At 33.6% G+C, this 17,002-nt stretch overlaps 1 protein-coding gene across 2 annotated transcripts in view; it reads left to right on the plus strand.

Moving 5' to 3' along the window:
• The window catches only part of Ddx56 (putative ATP-dependent RNA helicase DDX56), a 402,780-nt gene that overhangs the window by 379,120 nt on the left and 6,658 nt on the right, over window positions 1-17,002 (plus strand). For both annotated transcript variants that reach the window (XM_080154617.1, XM_080154618.1), the window contains exons 2-17: window positions 6,714-6,792; window positions 7,071-7,136; window positions 7,644-7,789; window positions 8,235-8,328; window positions 8,713-8,832; window positions 9,358-9,472; window positions 10,006-10,145; window positions 10,599-10,715; window positions 10,988-11,071; window positions 11,955-12,100; window positions 13,099-13,225; window positions 13,676-13,798; window positions 14,721-14,837; window positions 15,188-15,258; window positions 16,358-16,428; window positions 16,828-16,894. In XM_080154617.1, the coding sequence (XP_080010743.1) occupies window positions 6,721-6,792; window positions 7,071-7,136; window positions 7,644-7,789; window positions 8,235-8,328; window positions 8,713-8,832; window positions 9,358-9,472; window positions 10,006-10,145; window positions 10,599-10,715; window positions 10,988-11,071; window positions 11,955-12,100; window positions 13,099-13,225; window positions 13,676-13,798; window positions 14,721-14,837; window positions 15,188-15,258; window positions 16,358-16,428; window positions 16,828-16,894 (1,676 nt within the window). In that variant the 5' untranslated portion in view covers window positions 6,714-6,720. The remainder of the gene's footprint in view (window positions 1-6,713; window positions 6,793-7,070; window positions 7,137-7,643; window positions 7,790-8,234; window positions 8,329-8,712; window positions 8,833-9,357; window positions 9,473-10,005; window positions 10,146-10,598; window positions 10,716-10,987; window positions 11,072-11,954; window positions 12,101-13,098; window positions 13,226-13,675; window positions 13,799-14,720; window positions 14,838-15,187; window positions 15,259-16,357; window positions 16,429-16,827; window positions 16,895-17,002) is intronic.

Here is a 17,002-nt window from a genome sequence, read left to right on the forward strand (position 1 = left end):
GATGCGCTTCACGCACTTCCCTTATAAATCATTGGAAACACCACTTAATCAAAAATTAACAGAGTTTTAAAGTGCCATTTAAAAAGGGTAGGATATGTTGATACAACTTTTTAGCTTCTCTATAATTCACTATGGCTGTCAGTACGAAATGCTAAGGGGGAAATGTGATTTTTTCAACTGCAATTAAAGATAGAAGGCTAAAACTTAATGTTAACATTCCCATCATTATGGAGTATAATTAACTATTAAAAATTCATGTAGGTCGGACGTCGGACGTTTTTGGCTTTTTTGTATCTTTTAAATTTCGGGTATAGTCCCTTTTGTGACATTGCCTCTTAAGGTGCATTTCGTCGTATTTTCACAGCAGCTTTTCACCTATTTATAGCTCCTGCGGGGCCAATTGCCTAAGCCTGCGGGGAAATCACCTGACCCAACTTAACCTAGAATAACCTATTAAAAGCTACTATGAAAATACGACGAAATGCCCTTTAAGAGGCGTTGCCACAAAAGAAACTATACCCCAAAGTTTTCCATATTTCTAAGAGATTTTTATATCTGTAGATGAAAGGTCAAGTAATTTTCTTTATATCTTTGGTTTTTATGGAACGTTAAATTTTTTTGTGGATTATAAGATTAAAAAAAAAAATTTCTTGCTGTTTCGAGCATCCAGTATGTAATTTACTTTGACTGTCATCACACAACATATAGAAAAAAGGATTTGTGACTTTTTCTATCTAAAATATATATTGATTTCAACAGATGCTCTTTAAATCTTGTCTGTATTCTTATTAATGATTTTTTCGTGCTTTGCTACTTATAGATGTTGTCATCCTTGTTTAAAATCAGTTTTACATAATAGGTAAATTTTAAGTAAATTATTTCCAAAATGAGTGTTTTTATCTTCCCCCCCCAAAAATTTTTAATGGGGTTATTCATCCTTCCTGTTGAGATTTTATAACATCCCATTCCACCCATAAAAAAATGTTTTGTGGTGGGGGGGGGGGGGGGGAGGTTAAATTATCTTCTGTACTTTTTTTTCGAAGATGCTTTCTAGCTCCCTTCCCTTCGGTCATTGCAGGGTGGGGAGAAGGGATGGGGGAGAAGAGATGGGGGATATAAATGGGAAATAGGGATGGGGGAAGGGATGGGGAAGAAGGGATAAGGACTAGAAGACCCATAATCAAATAATCCCACCCCTTAAAACGCCCTTATTTAAAGTTAGTATATATAATCAAAATGCCCCCCCCTAAAGCAAAGTGCCCCCCCGGGGCACTTTGCTTTAGGGGGGGGCAAAATTTTACAAAATCTTCAAAATGCCCCCCCCTAGACAAAGTGCTTCGCACGCCACTGGTTGGTTGTGTGTCTGTTTGTATGTCACAGTGGCCCTGCAGCGTAGTGTAGTGTATCTTTTGTAAACAACTTTAGTCGACGCGATATTTAGGCTAAATCCCGACAAAATTAATCCTTTTAGTAGGTGTTAAAAACATCATATCTTTGTTCTTATTTAAGATAAATTAATAATTTTTTTGCATAAATAGTTTAATCATGACCTCATTTATCGTTTTTTATAAAAAAAAATTAATATTTAATTTTTCTTAAGGGCAATTTAAGTCATTAAATATAAGGTATTTTTGAGCGTTTATTATAAGCCTAAAAATAGAGATATCGTTACACGCAGAAAAACGCGGCAAGAATATGCGCTTATTCGTGACTGTGCAAAATTTTATTACATTTGAACCGTGGGAAGTTCACCCCCTCTCACCCCGTGTGAGTCATACTTTAATTTAGCCGCAATTTTATAGTGATTTTTCGCGATTTGCGCTATTTCTCAGTGTAGTGTTATATAAACGGGAGATTATTATTGTATTCTTAACATTATATGTCGTACTATAATGGAATTTTTATTGAATAAAAAAATTGTTTATTAAGGCAAAGATTTTCTAGAAAGGGGGATGTGCATAATTTCCATATGGGCAGGGGGGGGGGGGGTTTACTCGAGAACCCTTAGAGCTAGAGGGAGCTAATTTTGGATTTAAGCTTCTATAGGGTCAAAGTTACTTTTAAAGTTATCTTCGACCCCCCAACCCCCCCCCCAAAAAAAAAAAAAATTATCGCTGACCACCCACCCACCCCCTAATTTAGGGGGGGGGGGCAGGTGGATTATATTATAGGGTGTTTCTCAGAAACGACTTGAGATAAATGGAGCAAACCTTAGGATAAAACTTTTGTAGGCCTATATTTGATTTTAGAATTATTGCTGACCACCCTCCCACCCCCAAACCCCTAATTTAGGGGGGGGGGGCGGGTGGATCATACTATTGGGTGTTTCTCAGAAACGACTTGAGATAAATGGAGAAAACCTTAGGATAAAACTTTTGTAGGCCTATGTTTGATTTTAAAATTATCGTTCACCACCCACCCACCCCCAAACCCCTAATTTAGGGGGGGGGGGGGGGCGGTTGGATTATACTATAGGGTGCTCCTAAGAAATACTTGCGATAAATGGAGCAAAAACCTTGGGATAACACTTTAGTAGTCCTATATTTGATTTTAGTACTATCGTTGACCAATGACCACTAAGAATAACTGAACTAAGTTACAATCACATATTGTATTTTGGATCTTTCCTTCTAGGGGCTTGTGGAGCAAAAGTCCCCAACACTAAAAATAGGAGTTCTCAGCTTATTTTAGCTGGTGCCTTTGGCACCTCAGGGCTAACAAAACAAGTTTTAATCTCATAATTGTACATTCTATATCCGCGGAAAGCGTGTTATATTATGATGCGAGAAATAACTATTCTTTGATATCTTTAGTATAAGCTTAGAACTCCTATTTTCAGTTTTATGGGGTCTTTTTGTCCAAAAGGCCAATGATGAAGGAAAGTCCCAAAATAAAATGTGTAATGCTTACTTAGTTCAGTAATTTTGATAAAGTTTCTTTTAAAAAATCAGGTTGATATCTTGAAAAAGAAGCTCAGAACTCATATTTTTAGTGTTTTAAGGGGTCTTTTGCTCCACTAGCCCCTAGAAGGAAAATACCGAAATTCAATTTTCTAAGTTTTACCAACACATTCAGTAACATAAGAGACTTTACAAAAAGAATTAGGTTGATAACTAAAAAACAAGCATACACGTACCACCCAAAATTTGGTAATGAATTTAATTTCCTTTAAGTGTACAAACTTCCCTTCCTTAGGGTCAGTCCATCTGTCCAGAATGGATAGCTTTTTTTTGTTAATTTAGGCATGTTAGAATTGTCCTATCAATTTCAAACTTTGCATGGTGATGCCCTTAGTAGTGAGGTACAATTTAAAAAGCGTAAAAACTCTATAAGCATTACTGGTATGTCCGTACATCCATTTTGAACATGCTGATTTCTACATTTTACTAACAAATTTTTATGTGATATAATTCATCTGATTGACCTAATTTATGGTAAACTGATTCCTAGGAAAACGCAAAGCAACTCTATAATCAAGTCCTAAAAATGTAAGTATGTCCAAAAACATTATTCTGTATCAAGCAGTCTTTCAACAAATTTGCTTACAATTTTGATTATCCTCTTATACATTTATATTCTGATTGTTCAGTTCTGACACTATACACGGGTTAATATCCATTTGTCCTACCATTTCTGTGCTTTGCTTTTATGAATGTTGTCCTCCTTGTAGAATACAAATCTAAAATCAAGGAAAAATCCAGATTTTAAAATTTTTGGGTTCTATCCCTAGTGTTTTTTTTTAAACACAAAAGTTTGAATAGTATTAACCACCAACCCTTTCCCCTTCATATTAAGGGGTTTTGAGGTTGGGTGGAGGGTCAATGAATATGATATTTCAAAAGCCACTTTAGGCCTACAAAAGTTTATTACTAAAGTTTGATCCATTTATCAGATGTGGTATGTGAGTAGTACACACTAGTATAAAATAGTATTAGGCCTACTAATGTTAAATCCAAGGTTTGCTCCATGGGTCTCAAGTGGTTTCTAAGTTATGCACACTAGTGTTAAACACCAGCCTCCCACCTTTTTCCTTTGCCATAAGAGGGTTTGGGGGTGGGGGTGAGTGGGGGGTGAGCAATATTTATTTAAGTATTAAACCAGCCTCACAGCTCCCCTCAGTTAAGGGGGATTGGGGGTGGGTAAGTAGTCAACGATAATTCTGAAAATAACTATAAGCCTACAAAAGTGTTATCCTAAGGTTTGCTCCATTTATCTCAAGTGGTTACTGAGAAACACCCTATAGTAAAATCCACCTGCCCACCCCCCTAAATTAGGGGTTTGGGGGTGGGTGGGTGGTCAGCGATAATTCTAAAATCAAATACAGGCCTACAAAAGATTTTTATCCTAAGGTTTGCTCTATTTATCTCAAGTCGTTTTTAAGAAAAACCCTATAGTATGATCCACACGCCTCCCCCTAAATTAGGGGTTTGGGGGTGTGTGGGTGGTCAACAAAAGTTCTAAAATCAAACATAGGCCTACAAAAGTTTTATCCTAAGGTTTGCTCCATTTATCTCAAGTCGTTTCTGAGAAACACCCAATAGTATGATCCACCCGCCCCCTCCCCCCCTTAATTAGGGGTTTGGGGGTGGGTGGGTGGTCAGCAATAATTCCAAAATCAAATATAGGCCTACAAAAGTTTTATCCTAAGGTTTGCTCCATTTATCTCAAGTCGTTTCTTAGAAACACCCTATAGTATAATCCCCCTGCCCCCTCCCCTAAATTAGGGGTTTGGGGGTGGGTGGTCAATGATAATTCTAAAATTAAATATAGGCCTACAAAAGTGTTATCCCAAGGTTTGCTCCATTTATCTCAAGTCGTTTCTGAGAAACACCCTATAGTATAATATTTTGTAAAAGAATTTTTTCATTAAGTCAACAAATTTTTTTTTTTTTATACCTGTCCAGAGAGTCGATCTGGAAGCCTGCAGGATCTGAACCTGGAGGCCTATCCAAAAAATTCCAAAACTTGTAGATAATATATTATATAAAAAACTTTTATTATATTTAAAACTATCATCTAACTCAAAAGATAAAGCCGTTACACCATGTTTAAGCAAATTTGTCAGAACTTCTGTAATGTGATTTGAGTAAAAAAGTACGATTTTTAGTCAAAATTTGGCATATTTTGCTAAATTAACAGTAGAATTTATAAAATAAATTATTTTTTTCAGACTTTCTAATTAAAATACATGTTATCCCGTTTCTAAAATGGTAAAAATTAAGTCATAACTCCTAAAAATAAAAAAGTTATGATGTTTTCAACTGATGAGGTCACGATTTTTAAGCAAAAGATACGCTAGGGCCACTGTGATGTGTGTGTTGACAAACATAAAAAGCGAGATACATACGATAGTCACGATTTTTACTACAAATTCGAATTAATCTCTATAAAATCGTAAATTCGATTTTTGCTATAATATAGTAAATATCTCCTTACGATTTTCCTTACGACGTTTCTGGCTGGATTTAGATACCTACATTTCAATTTTTCAAACTATAGAGTAGCTAAAAAAAACCTTTGATATATTACATTGTTTTTATTCCTTTTGCAGAAATATTCAAACTTTGTTTACTTGAGAAATATGCTTATGCTTTAAAAAAAATATATCTTATAAAAAGTATCCTAAACTAGATAATTTGATGTAAGAAAATGAAAATGGAAAAATCTTTTTCATCGAATGAAAATATTGGCTTAAAAAATGTCCATGAAACGCATTTTTTGTTATAACGGCAGCATCAGCTGTTTAAGGGAAACTCATAATTTTGCAGAAATAGGTCATTTACTTTTATCACTGTTTTCCCCTTAGAATTTTCTAGAAATAAGGTGATTTCCTATTTGTATGAATTTATTTAGATATTTTCAAGAAATCAACACTAGAAGTTTTTATTCAAACTAATAGCACCGTTCCTAGCCTCGTATCTATGACTTCTTTTTAGTTTTTTTCTTTTTTGTATATAAAAATGGGAAGATATTTTAAAGTTTTCGTGGCTATAATTCTAGAGAGATGGAATTATCTAGATTTGTTTCAAATAAGGCTCTAAATCTGATTAGTTTCCGCTGAATAAAAAAGTTTTATAACCATTCAAGAAAAAGGTATTGAGTGTCACGTTTTCCCCATCGATGAGAAAAACACATATTGGATTCTTTTGTTTTATTGATAAAAATGACTATGATGTTTAGCGATAAATAATACATTTGCCTAGGATAAATTGTTGAAAGAAATATTCAGGATAATCCGCGAAGAGAACAAAATGAATAAATCTACGAAGACGACATTTGTAAACGCGGCATCCGCGCTCTAAGCGGTTTGTTTTGGTTTGGTGTGGCGGGGTTTGTTTTCAACACATTTTAAGTAGCGCAGCTACGTAATACGTTTAGTTTTTAATTTTTGGCTTTTTGTGGTTACATTTTCAATAAGTACAAATGACACTTTTTTTCTAATTTATTCAGGGAGGGAGGGGAAAATAAACAATAAATTTGATTGGTACCCATAGTTTTATAATCACGTTAGGTATCTTATTTATTTATAGTATGTTCAAAATTAACTAGTAATGTCCAAACTTTTCAGTCAATAATTGACTTAAACTACTTACAGAACGGATAATTTTGTTTATCGTCAGTTGGATGAATATTAATTTATCGTATATTGGTCTTTCCCCTGAGAATTTCTATTGAAAGAAGAATTTCAAGTTATGAAATATTTTTCTTAAGTTAGATAATATGACAATGTCACAAGATGAAGAATGTGAGACTGGCACTATGGCTACGGTCAGAATCCTCGTTGCGAAAGCGGTATGGTTCTATAATATTCAATTTAAATTATTTAAACTAGTTTTAATAATTAATTTACCAGTAATAGTATTTTATTAGAATATACTTAAATGTCCTTAGTATTATGACCAATAGACTGACGGACCAAGCAAATTGTATACTGGATGGTAAGGGGTGTCTTCACAAAAAAACAGATGTGTATCTCAAATAGCAGCTTAGAAATTGATATTTCAAACAGACGACGTAGGGACACGTACTATGTATCAAAGAACTTCGGTACTCAAAAATGTTTCTTTTAGATGATGGATAATTTTTACGCAGAAGATGGGTTGAAAGAAAAGGTCAAATCAAACTACAATTGCAAGGTAAAGTATTCTTAAATTGGGTACGTTTAATCAGACTTGGAAATATAATATCCTCATACTAAAGTAACAGGATGTCCGTGTGTTTGTTCCAAAGAATCTCGCTAACCGCTGAACCGATCGGGTTCTCCTTTACAGGGTAGTTTCTTATAGGTCTCGGGAAGGTTTATAACAATTTTTGGGGAGGGTACCACCACCCTACCAAGAGAAATCGAACCTAGAAAAAATTCCCTCCCCCCCCCCCGAATTTTTTTTAACTTTTTCTTCTTAAATTTAAAATAATAAATTGGGCTATAAAACTCGACTCTCCTCTCCTCAAGTGCCTCTAGGGGCGTAGCCGCTAGTATATAGATATAGTAGATCCAGATGTTCAAACTGGTTCCCAATTCTGTAAAACCTAAAAAGAAAATTCTAGAAGATAAACATAAAATATACCCACTTTTAACAGGAATAGTTTTTATTTTTTAACACACTTTGAATTTTATTATTTTAAGATTTATTTTATTTCAGGTTAAATTTATCAGCTCCTCCCCAGAATGTGTTGCCAAGATCAGAGGTCCTCTTGGACAAAATTTGTACTCCTGTATTTCATTCCTTGTTCCTTGGCTGTTTGGGTGTAAAGATGGCGTTGATGATGGGGAAGAGAAGGATTTAAGGTAGGAATTATAAGTATTTGTTGAGCAAAGCATTATGTCTTCAATCAAGGTTACATCAATGTTAAAAAGTAGATAACTGTATATAGAAATTGGTGTGATATTTTCAATAAACGTATGTTGAAAGGAAATATGTTAGATATTACCAAATTGAAACTGATTCTAAATTTTGGATGCATGTATTTAAATCAGGATTAAGATGCAAACCGATGCTGGGATCGTAGTGAGTAAAACGTTGCGTAGATATTACTGATGATAAGATATTTGAACTGGGATTAATCAACAAATAAGTTAAATAGAGATTTTTGATTTTGGGGGCAATAGTAATGATGATCTATTTATTTGCCCCTAAAAATGAATTTCGAATTATTTCTCTTGTTGGCTTACCTTACCTTTTTTTTTTTTTTTAAATCTTGCTCAGAAAACTAAATTCATTTTATTTGTGTAGGTTTCTGATGCACAAAAGCTTGTCACTAAAAGTTATTGGAGAGGGAGCAAATACAATCAAAAACATAAAGCTTGCCTCAGGGGCCAATGTTTTGGTAAGTTTATTTTTAGTATTTCATTTGTTATTTTTTTTTTCATTGGTAATATTATTTTAATGTATATGTAATGTATATTGTTTATTTTGTAACCATAGAAAAGCAAGTAATAATTTTTTGTAAGCTCCATATTGAGCTAGATCATGTATGATAATAATAAGATTTCTTAAACATTTTCTTTACTAACCTTTACCACTATTTTAATGTCTAATGAATTTATCCCAGTAAAAAAGAAACCTACATCAAGATGAAGTAATTTTAGATCTTACCTACATACATAAAAGAAGAGGAAATGACAAAAATTGTAGATGTAGGTGTTACTTAAAGAAAATTGATTAATTTATATTATTGTATTAATTTCCTGTTTTTCTTTCAACAATGTAGGTCCATCCTAAAGATGCTCCACACTCCACTGACAGAGTTGTGCAAGTTACTGGTAATCTCCTGGAGGTTATCGACGCCACAAAACTTGTTTATGAAGCTGTTGCCGATGCTGAAGTTGAGGTAAAGATTTCACAATTTTAGTTCATTTGTTCCTTTGTTGAAGTTGTGGGAAAATACATTTCGAGAAGCCCATCTATTCTTTTTTTTCGTGGGATATATTTTACTTTACCAAAGGTTACGTCAAACGAGTGTACGCAGAACCTTGGATTATTAATCTTCCCCCCAAAGTTAAAGATTTGTATGAAGATTAATTTCATATATTACAAAGTTCAATCTATTCACTTTTACATACGTTGCCTTTTTGTTAAAAAGGTAATACACGCTAATAGTTAATTATCGCATCGTATTATACACGGCTTTCCGCGGATATAGAATGTACAATTATAAGATTAAAACTAGTTCTTTTTAGCCCTGAAGTGCCGAAGGCACCGGCTAAAAAACTGGTTTTAATCTTATGACTACATTTTTATATTCGTAGAAAGCTGGATATAATACGATGCTAGACATAGTTTTTTCGTATAGATGAGAACCGGTTCCTATCCACCGGATTCGAATGAATACGAGAATTATTATTATTTACTTTAGGGAGAGGAAAAATTTTACAACCCCTCCAAACATGACGAGTTCAATGTTCCCGACTATGGAGGATTTTCTAAAACATTCAAGTTGAAAAAGGACGAATTTTTTCAAGCATCAAAAGGTAATAATTCCTAAAATGTTTATAAACCAATATGAATAATCAAACGAAAACAGCTAAAGTTTTAAATATCTAGCCATTTTATTTACCTCACATAAAATCTGTTACTCTCTGTTGATTATTATAATGTTGTTTCTAATCTCGCAGATATTAATTTGGAATGGTAAAAACATAAATGGGTAGAAAGTTTTTTTTAGGAAATCTTTCGTTTAGGCTTTTTTATTAGATTTGTAAATCCCAAATTGATTTCTACTAATATTTAATATACCTAAATTTTTTCATTTCATGCAACCTCTCTTGTTTCAATCTAATTCTAAAACCTCTAAACTGCTTGCAAATTCGAATCTAAAGGTTATTTGTACCTTGGTTAAGACTATAGGTACCTATCTAAAATACAAAGTAGAACGAAATCTGTCTGTTTGTCTGTTTGTTTGTCTGTTTGTAGCGAAGGATCTCGCTAACCGCTGAACCGACCGAGGCTAGGGGCGAAACCGCTAGTATAATATAAAGAAGATACTCCCAAATACTCATTTTAGTTACGTCTGACGAAACTAAGGACGAGGAAACCGACGAAAAGATAATAAAAGAAAATCTTGGCTTCCACGACATGGAATTAGATGAGAGGATTCAGAAGTCTATCGCAAAAATCGGCTGGGCAAAGCCTACTTTGATTCAGGTTCGAACACATTAATTACATATTTTCATTTTAGCATTAAATTAGAAAGTATAAAAAATCAACGGAAAATGTCGTTAGTGGTACATGGATAATTCCTTCTTTCCATTCTTGTTTTTAATAATCTAGCCTTTTGATATTGGAAAAAAGAAAAATTTTATATATATTTTCTCTCCCTCTCATGGAAGTGATTTGTAGTCCTAATCATAAACAATATTTTCCCTTCTGTAGATTAAAATCATTTGTTCAAATGTTCGAACACTTCTAATTTGAATCAACCTATAAATATTAACTAAAAGTACACAAAGTTTTTAAGGCAACCAAAGAGAGAACGTTCTTATAAAACTTTGGGTGCCAGTATAAAAGTTACTGTTACATCCCTTCCCTTCGTATTGGATATAGGATTGATTGGATTCTACAATCTTATTAATCTTCTACTCACGTGTTCTATTGTAGGAGAAAGGTATCCCCCTGATACTGGATGGCAAAGATATTCTTGCCCGTGGCAGAACTGGATCTGGTAAGACGGGAGCCTTCGCTATTCCAATGATTCAGAGAATTCTTAATGTCAAGGTAAAGAGTTTCATAAAAACAATATACAGTTAACATTATTAAAAAATTCCAATAATGACGAGCTAACAACATTAAAATAAAACTAGGAATGGAACTTTATTGAACATAATTTATTAATATGGATAAAAACTGTTAAATATTTTCAATAAATAAAATTGCTTTAACAACTCTCAATGAGTTTTAAGTAATTTAAGTCATCAATGTTATTTCATTTCAAGAAGTATATGTTAGAACTTCGCTTTCCTTAATGTTGTCACCCTTTTTTTATTTAGAACAATTTGGATGGTTCTGGCAGTCAATGTGTGCGAGGAATTGTGCTGTGTCCGAGCAGAGAGCTGGCTAAACAAACAGCTTTGGTATGTAAATTCTCAATTTTATTCTAAGTAGATTGATGTGTGCCAAGTTAGCGGCTAGATAAATAAGACAAAAACTCTAAAGGTAGCCATTATATGACAGAAGACCAGTGAATAGTAATAAAGATAGAAAAAGATTTGTGTCTTCCTTTTTACTAAGATATCATTATCCAAGTATTCTACAGTTTTTATTTCATAGGGATTACCTCTTTGTTAAAAGCGAAGCTTTTCTATAATTAGGGTCGGTCCGTACGTCCGTCCGTAACGGATAGCCTTTTCCGTTAATTTAGGCATGTTAGAATTCAATTGTCCTATTGATTTCAAACTTTGCATGGTGATTCCTGTAGTAGTTGGGTACGATTTAGAAAGCGTAGCAACTCTATAACCGTTACCAGAATGTCCGTACGTTCATTTTAAACATGTTGATTTTTTTCTTTTTTAATAACAATTTTTATGTGATGAAATCATCCGATTGATCTGATTTTTTTATTACTGATTCCTATTACAATAAGGTACAATATTATGAGCGAAGCATCTCTATAATCAAGTATTAAAATGTCAGTATGTCCTTAAACAGAATTCTGTATTTAAGAAGTTTTCTACTTGATTTTTCTACTTTTTTTACAACAAACTTTTATGTGATCTAATTATCCGATTGATCTGATTTTTGGTATACTGATTCCTGGGACAACAAAGTACAATATCATAAGCGAATCAACTCAATAATCAACTCTATACAAGCGTTAATGTCCGTTTGTCCTTCCATTTCAGAGCTTCGCTTTTATGGATGTTATCATCCTTGTTACTATATAATTAGGATAAGAAATGGAGTGGAGTGGTGGGGGGGTGGTAACTATTATGGAAAATATTCACCCTTAATGTTTAGGTAATGACCCAACTTGCCATGAACTGCACTGGAATTATCAGAATCCTGGATGTTGGGTCTAAAGAAGTTGATATTGCCAAACCATTCCTCAAAGACTTGCCAGATATTGTTGTCTGTACACCAGGCAGGCTTGCTACACATATCAGGTATATGTCAAATTTAATAGATTTATAGAAATATTCAGTAGAATTACTAGTTTGAAAGACTTCATAGAGGTTATTGTTTGAACGTCTTGTAGACATGATATATTTTTTTTGATTAGCTATAGTCTCTTAGGGTTTGGACCTAAGTAGTCATGGAGTAGGCTGAGACACTTTTGTATAGCCACTAGGGCTATCAAGCTCCACGTTCAAGCACATTATGACTTCACCCGCCATCTCACGAGAGCTATTCTTTATTACTTCACCCTCGCCGAGTATGGCACATGCTATATATATTAGTTTGATACCAGATAGACTAATAGACAATGGAACAAAAATGGCGTAGATAAATAAATAAATAGAATAATTGTTTGATGGATAGACAGATTCATAGATAAATTGGTATTTAGAAATATATATATATATATATATATATAGATATACAGAATAACTCCTACCTATATCTAGAAGTGGTCAGTCTATGTGTGATTTATTTTATCATATGTAGTGATGGCAATCCGTCGAATTTTTTAGTAGGATTCGGATTCCGGATTCTCAAAAGAATCCGTGAAAAAAAGTGGCGAATTCCTTGCGGATTCCGGATTCTTATTTTTGGCGGATTCTGGATTAGGATTCCGGATTCTAGCAGTATTTTAAAAGGCTTTTTTTTTAATTAAAAAAATTAAGTGCTACATATGTCCTAAAAATTAATGTTCTTGGTGTTCTCTGTAATTCACTTCCGAGAATCGAACCAGATTTTAAAAGATTATATATATATTATATAATGATTATCTTTGCCTTCAAAAAGCGAGAGTTGAAAGAAAAAACTCAAGACGCTAATTTTAGCATACCAATTAAGAATCCGGAATCCGCTATTAAAAACGGATTCCGGATTCGGATTCCAAAATTGGCCCAAAAATTGGGCGGATTCCAGATCCAGATTGCCAAACCTAATCATATGTAAAACTAATTCGATTTTATTTCAAAAGCTATTAATTTTTCAGGGAAGGAAACGTAGACCTAAAAACATCTCTTGAGTTTCTAGTCATCGATGAAGCTGACTTGGTTTTCACATTCGGATTTGAGAAGGATATTAAATACATCCTTGAAAATCTTCCAAAAGTTTATCAGGTAATATTTTCGTGTGCAGCTAATATCAAGAATTATGGTGTCTGTTTGTCCTGATCTCTAAAATTGCTGGTCAAAAATGTTTTCTGTTAAAGGAATGAACTGTAGTTCTTTCATACCTAGCTTGTTTTTATCCCAAAGAATATAACAATTTTTCCCATTAAATACCTAGACGTAAGAAAAAAAATTTCCTTCATTTATAAAAAAAATAATTGTAGTTTTTTCGATATACGTAGTTTTCTAATTTCGAAAACTCGTGTGTTTAGTTTTAATTACTTAATAAGTATTGAAAATTTATCTAGAAACAGCAAAATACCTTAATTTAGAGGCTGAATAGTTAGATTTGTATTTCATTAGCGATGTATTGTACATCAATTTATCGGTCATTGTCTTATCCCTTTAGATACCTGAGTAAGATATATTTTTATACAAATTACATCTTTGAATTATCAGGCCTGTTTAACAAGCGCAACCTTGTCCGAAGATGTCGAGAAGTTGAAAAGATTGGTTCTTAATAATCCGGTTGTCTTAAAGTTGCAAGAGTCGGACCTTCCAGAAAGTAATGTGCTCACCCAGGTAATAGTTTTGATAGCACAGCTACTTAGTAATAGTGGCAACAAGCGATCGTGACTCCACACGTAGCGCATCCGTTCGTCGCCGGGGAGATGATAGGTCCGAATCTCGGGCCAACACCGCTTCATAACTAAAGACTTTAAAAATGGGTCCTACTGCTGCTGTGTCTGTTGCGCGACATAAATAGTAAGAGTAGGGGGGAATGCCTTGGCCCATAAACAGGCGCATAAACAGATGGATGTAAATAAACCTAATATCCTTGGGTGTTAGAGTATCGCATTCCATCACACGTGAATGATGCTCTTGATTTTCTAGAAGACCAAAAAATCTAAGGAGAATTCCGCCCTTATTAGGTAATGGTAATGGTAAGTAGTAAGTACGTCCATTGGTACGTCTAGATGCAATAAAACATATTGTGCCCTGATTCACTCTTTCTATATATTATACACTCACAAAATAATAAATATTCGATATAAAAGTACGAAAATATAACAATATTCACTTTCTCACATCTGACATAGCAGCAGTATGTACAGCTTTTAACGTTTATAGTTATACTCCTAGTTTCGAACGTATAACCACCCAAGCCACGTGTCGTTAAATTCATGGGTTACTGATACTGTATCATGTTGACGTTGTACTGTTCTTTTTCCAACCAAAATATTGTTAGCTTGTTGTTTTGATACCTTGCAATTTCATATACCTGACGTGGTAAAATCGATACATCATTACTTGGATGTTGTACCAGATTTTCATGCACTCTGATAAAGTAATACTCGCAGCTGGCTAAAATAACGATCGCCTTCCTCCTCCCCCTATACCCCACCTACTGGATGAACGAACTGACCAATAATGACAGAGGAAATAGCAAGCTAAGTTGACGATAATTTTTCCCTATTCATAATAACCATTTATAACATTTCAGTATGTGTTGAAATTGGAACAACATGACAAAGCTACTTTGATCTATGCTTTGTTCAAACTTCAACTTATCAGAGGAAAGACAATTATCTTTGTGATGACTGTCGACAGATGCTACAAGGTGAGCAAAATTTTAGTAGCGCTGCTACTTTATAGTTAATATTTGTCTGTTTGTCCTGTCCATATGGCGTAGGTTGGAAGAATTGTTTTATCATCTTCAAAGCTTGAACGAAATTTTTTAATGACACATGAACCATAACAATTTTATAACTTATTGATTTTCCTTTGAAATATGTTCATTTTAAGACCATTGTTACCATAAAAGAATTGTTTTATTGATATTAAACAGTTGAAATTTATAAATAATGCTTTAGAAAAGTATTTTGATTTTTAATATTGAAACCGTTGTTGGTTTATTTTTAAATAAAGAAATATTGAATCAGAATGACTATTAACTTTATCAAATTTCAGTTGAAACTCTTTCTGGAGCAGTTTGCCATTCCATGCTGTGTCCTCAATTCTGAACTTCCAGCGGCCTCCAGGTTATTACTTGTCGATAGATAGCAGGGCTAAGCAGCTGCGACTAAGCCTCAAATTTAAACCCGTTTGGATTCTTTGAGAAAAATTAATGAAAAGAGGGATTGTCATATTTGGGTCAGGTTAAGACTTTCAGCTGATTTTAAAATTGTAAAAGGGTGCTTTCGATGAGGGTTACGTTCTGCTGGAAATTTTAATTTACAGAAGGGGTAACTTGGTATTTGGTAGTTGATTGTGCACTTCAATTTATTGTGCATTTTCTTTTCCCTGAAGATCCTTGTCTAAAGTCTATCTTCGTCTAGTAAAGAAATATTGAAATGCAAAGAATTCACGAAGAAAATGATTATTCGAGCGGCCAGCTGGATCTTAAGGAATAGGCATAAAAGCTTCCCATCCTTGAATAGATGTATACTATACTTGGATATTATAACAGGAGAAACATGAAACTCGTTTTTCGATCAGTTCGTCTAATGGGAGGGGAGGGGAATAAAGGGGTAGTAAGGGTTTGAATCGTTTTTTTAACCCGCTGCAAGTTTCACTAAATTAGAGAACATGAAAATCAGGTGTATGATCCAAGAAATAACAAAGTCTAGTACATTCTTCCTCGAAGCTAGTTTTAATAATAAGCTGTTACTACTAGGGATGGCAATCCGTCAAATTTTTGGACCGGATTCGGATTCTTACAAGAAAAAAAAATACGGATTCCTGCGGATTCCGGATTCTTATTATTGGCGGATTCCGGATTCTACCAATATTTATAAAGGCCTTTTTTTTTAAATTAAAAAAAATTAAGTGCTACATATGTCTTAAAAATGAATGTTCTTGGCGTTCTCTATAATTCACTTCCGAGAATAGAACCAAATTTTAAAAGATATTATATATAATGATGATAATCTTTGCCCTCAAAAAGGCGGAGTTGAAAGAAAAAACTCAAGACGCTAATTTTAGCCCACCAATTAAGAATCCGAATCCGCTATTAAAAAACGGATTCCGGATTCGGATTCCAAAATTGGCTAAAAATTAGGTGGATCCCGGATTTGGATACGGATTGCCAACCCTAGTTATTACAAAGCAAAATTTTCTAGAAATAATCTTTTTGTTTAGGTGTCATATGGTGAACCAGTTCAATTCTGGAGCTTTCAATATTTTGATTACTGCTGATGAGAAAGCCTTAGGTACCTACACTTTTTCGTGGATTTTTTATTAAAAGGCAAAAAATTACCTTCTAAAATCTACCCTATTCTCCTTTATTAGTACAGCATATAGTAAAGGCGTTATTAAAATGTTTAGAATAGTTATTTATCGCATCGTATTATAGATAACTTTACGCAGATATAAAAATGAAAACTTGTAAGATTAACAAAACTGGTATTGATTTTATGAATTTTGTTTTATTATTTATCGAAAATTTTCTGTAATACGCTGCTATCATGTTTTTTTTCAGTTCTAGTTCAGCGGTTCTACTCCAGCGGATAATAATCGGTTTCAAAAGCTATGCTTGAAAATGATAATTAATATTTTAAAATGGTAAATTAACTGGGATGTCAATTTTATATAATATTATTTATTTTCAGAAAATGAGGAAGGCCTCTTAGTGAATAAGAAGGGTAAAATCATGAAGAAAATAATTGATCATAACAGGTGGGAAATATTATTTGCTGGGTAACTGCTGCTGCACTTTGGTTAACTCTGATGCAGGGGTGTTTATTCTGCACAAGATTAATTTTTTCCTAATCGCTTAGTGGGGCA

Source organism: Acartia tonsa, chromosome 3 (genome assembly GCF_053477335.1).
Source record: "Acartia tonsa isolate MP-2025a chromosome 3, ASM5347733v1, whole genome shotgun sequence".
NCBI classification, from domain to species: domain Eukaryota; kingdom Metazoa; phylum Arthropoda; class Copepoda; order Calanoida; family Acartiidae; genus Acartia; species Acartia tonsa.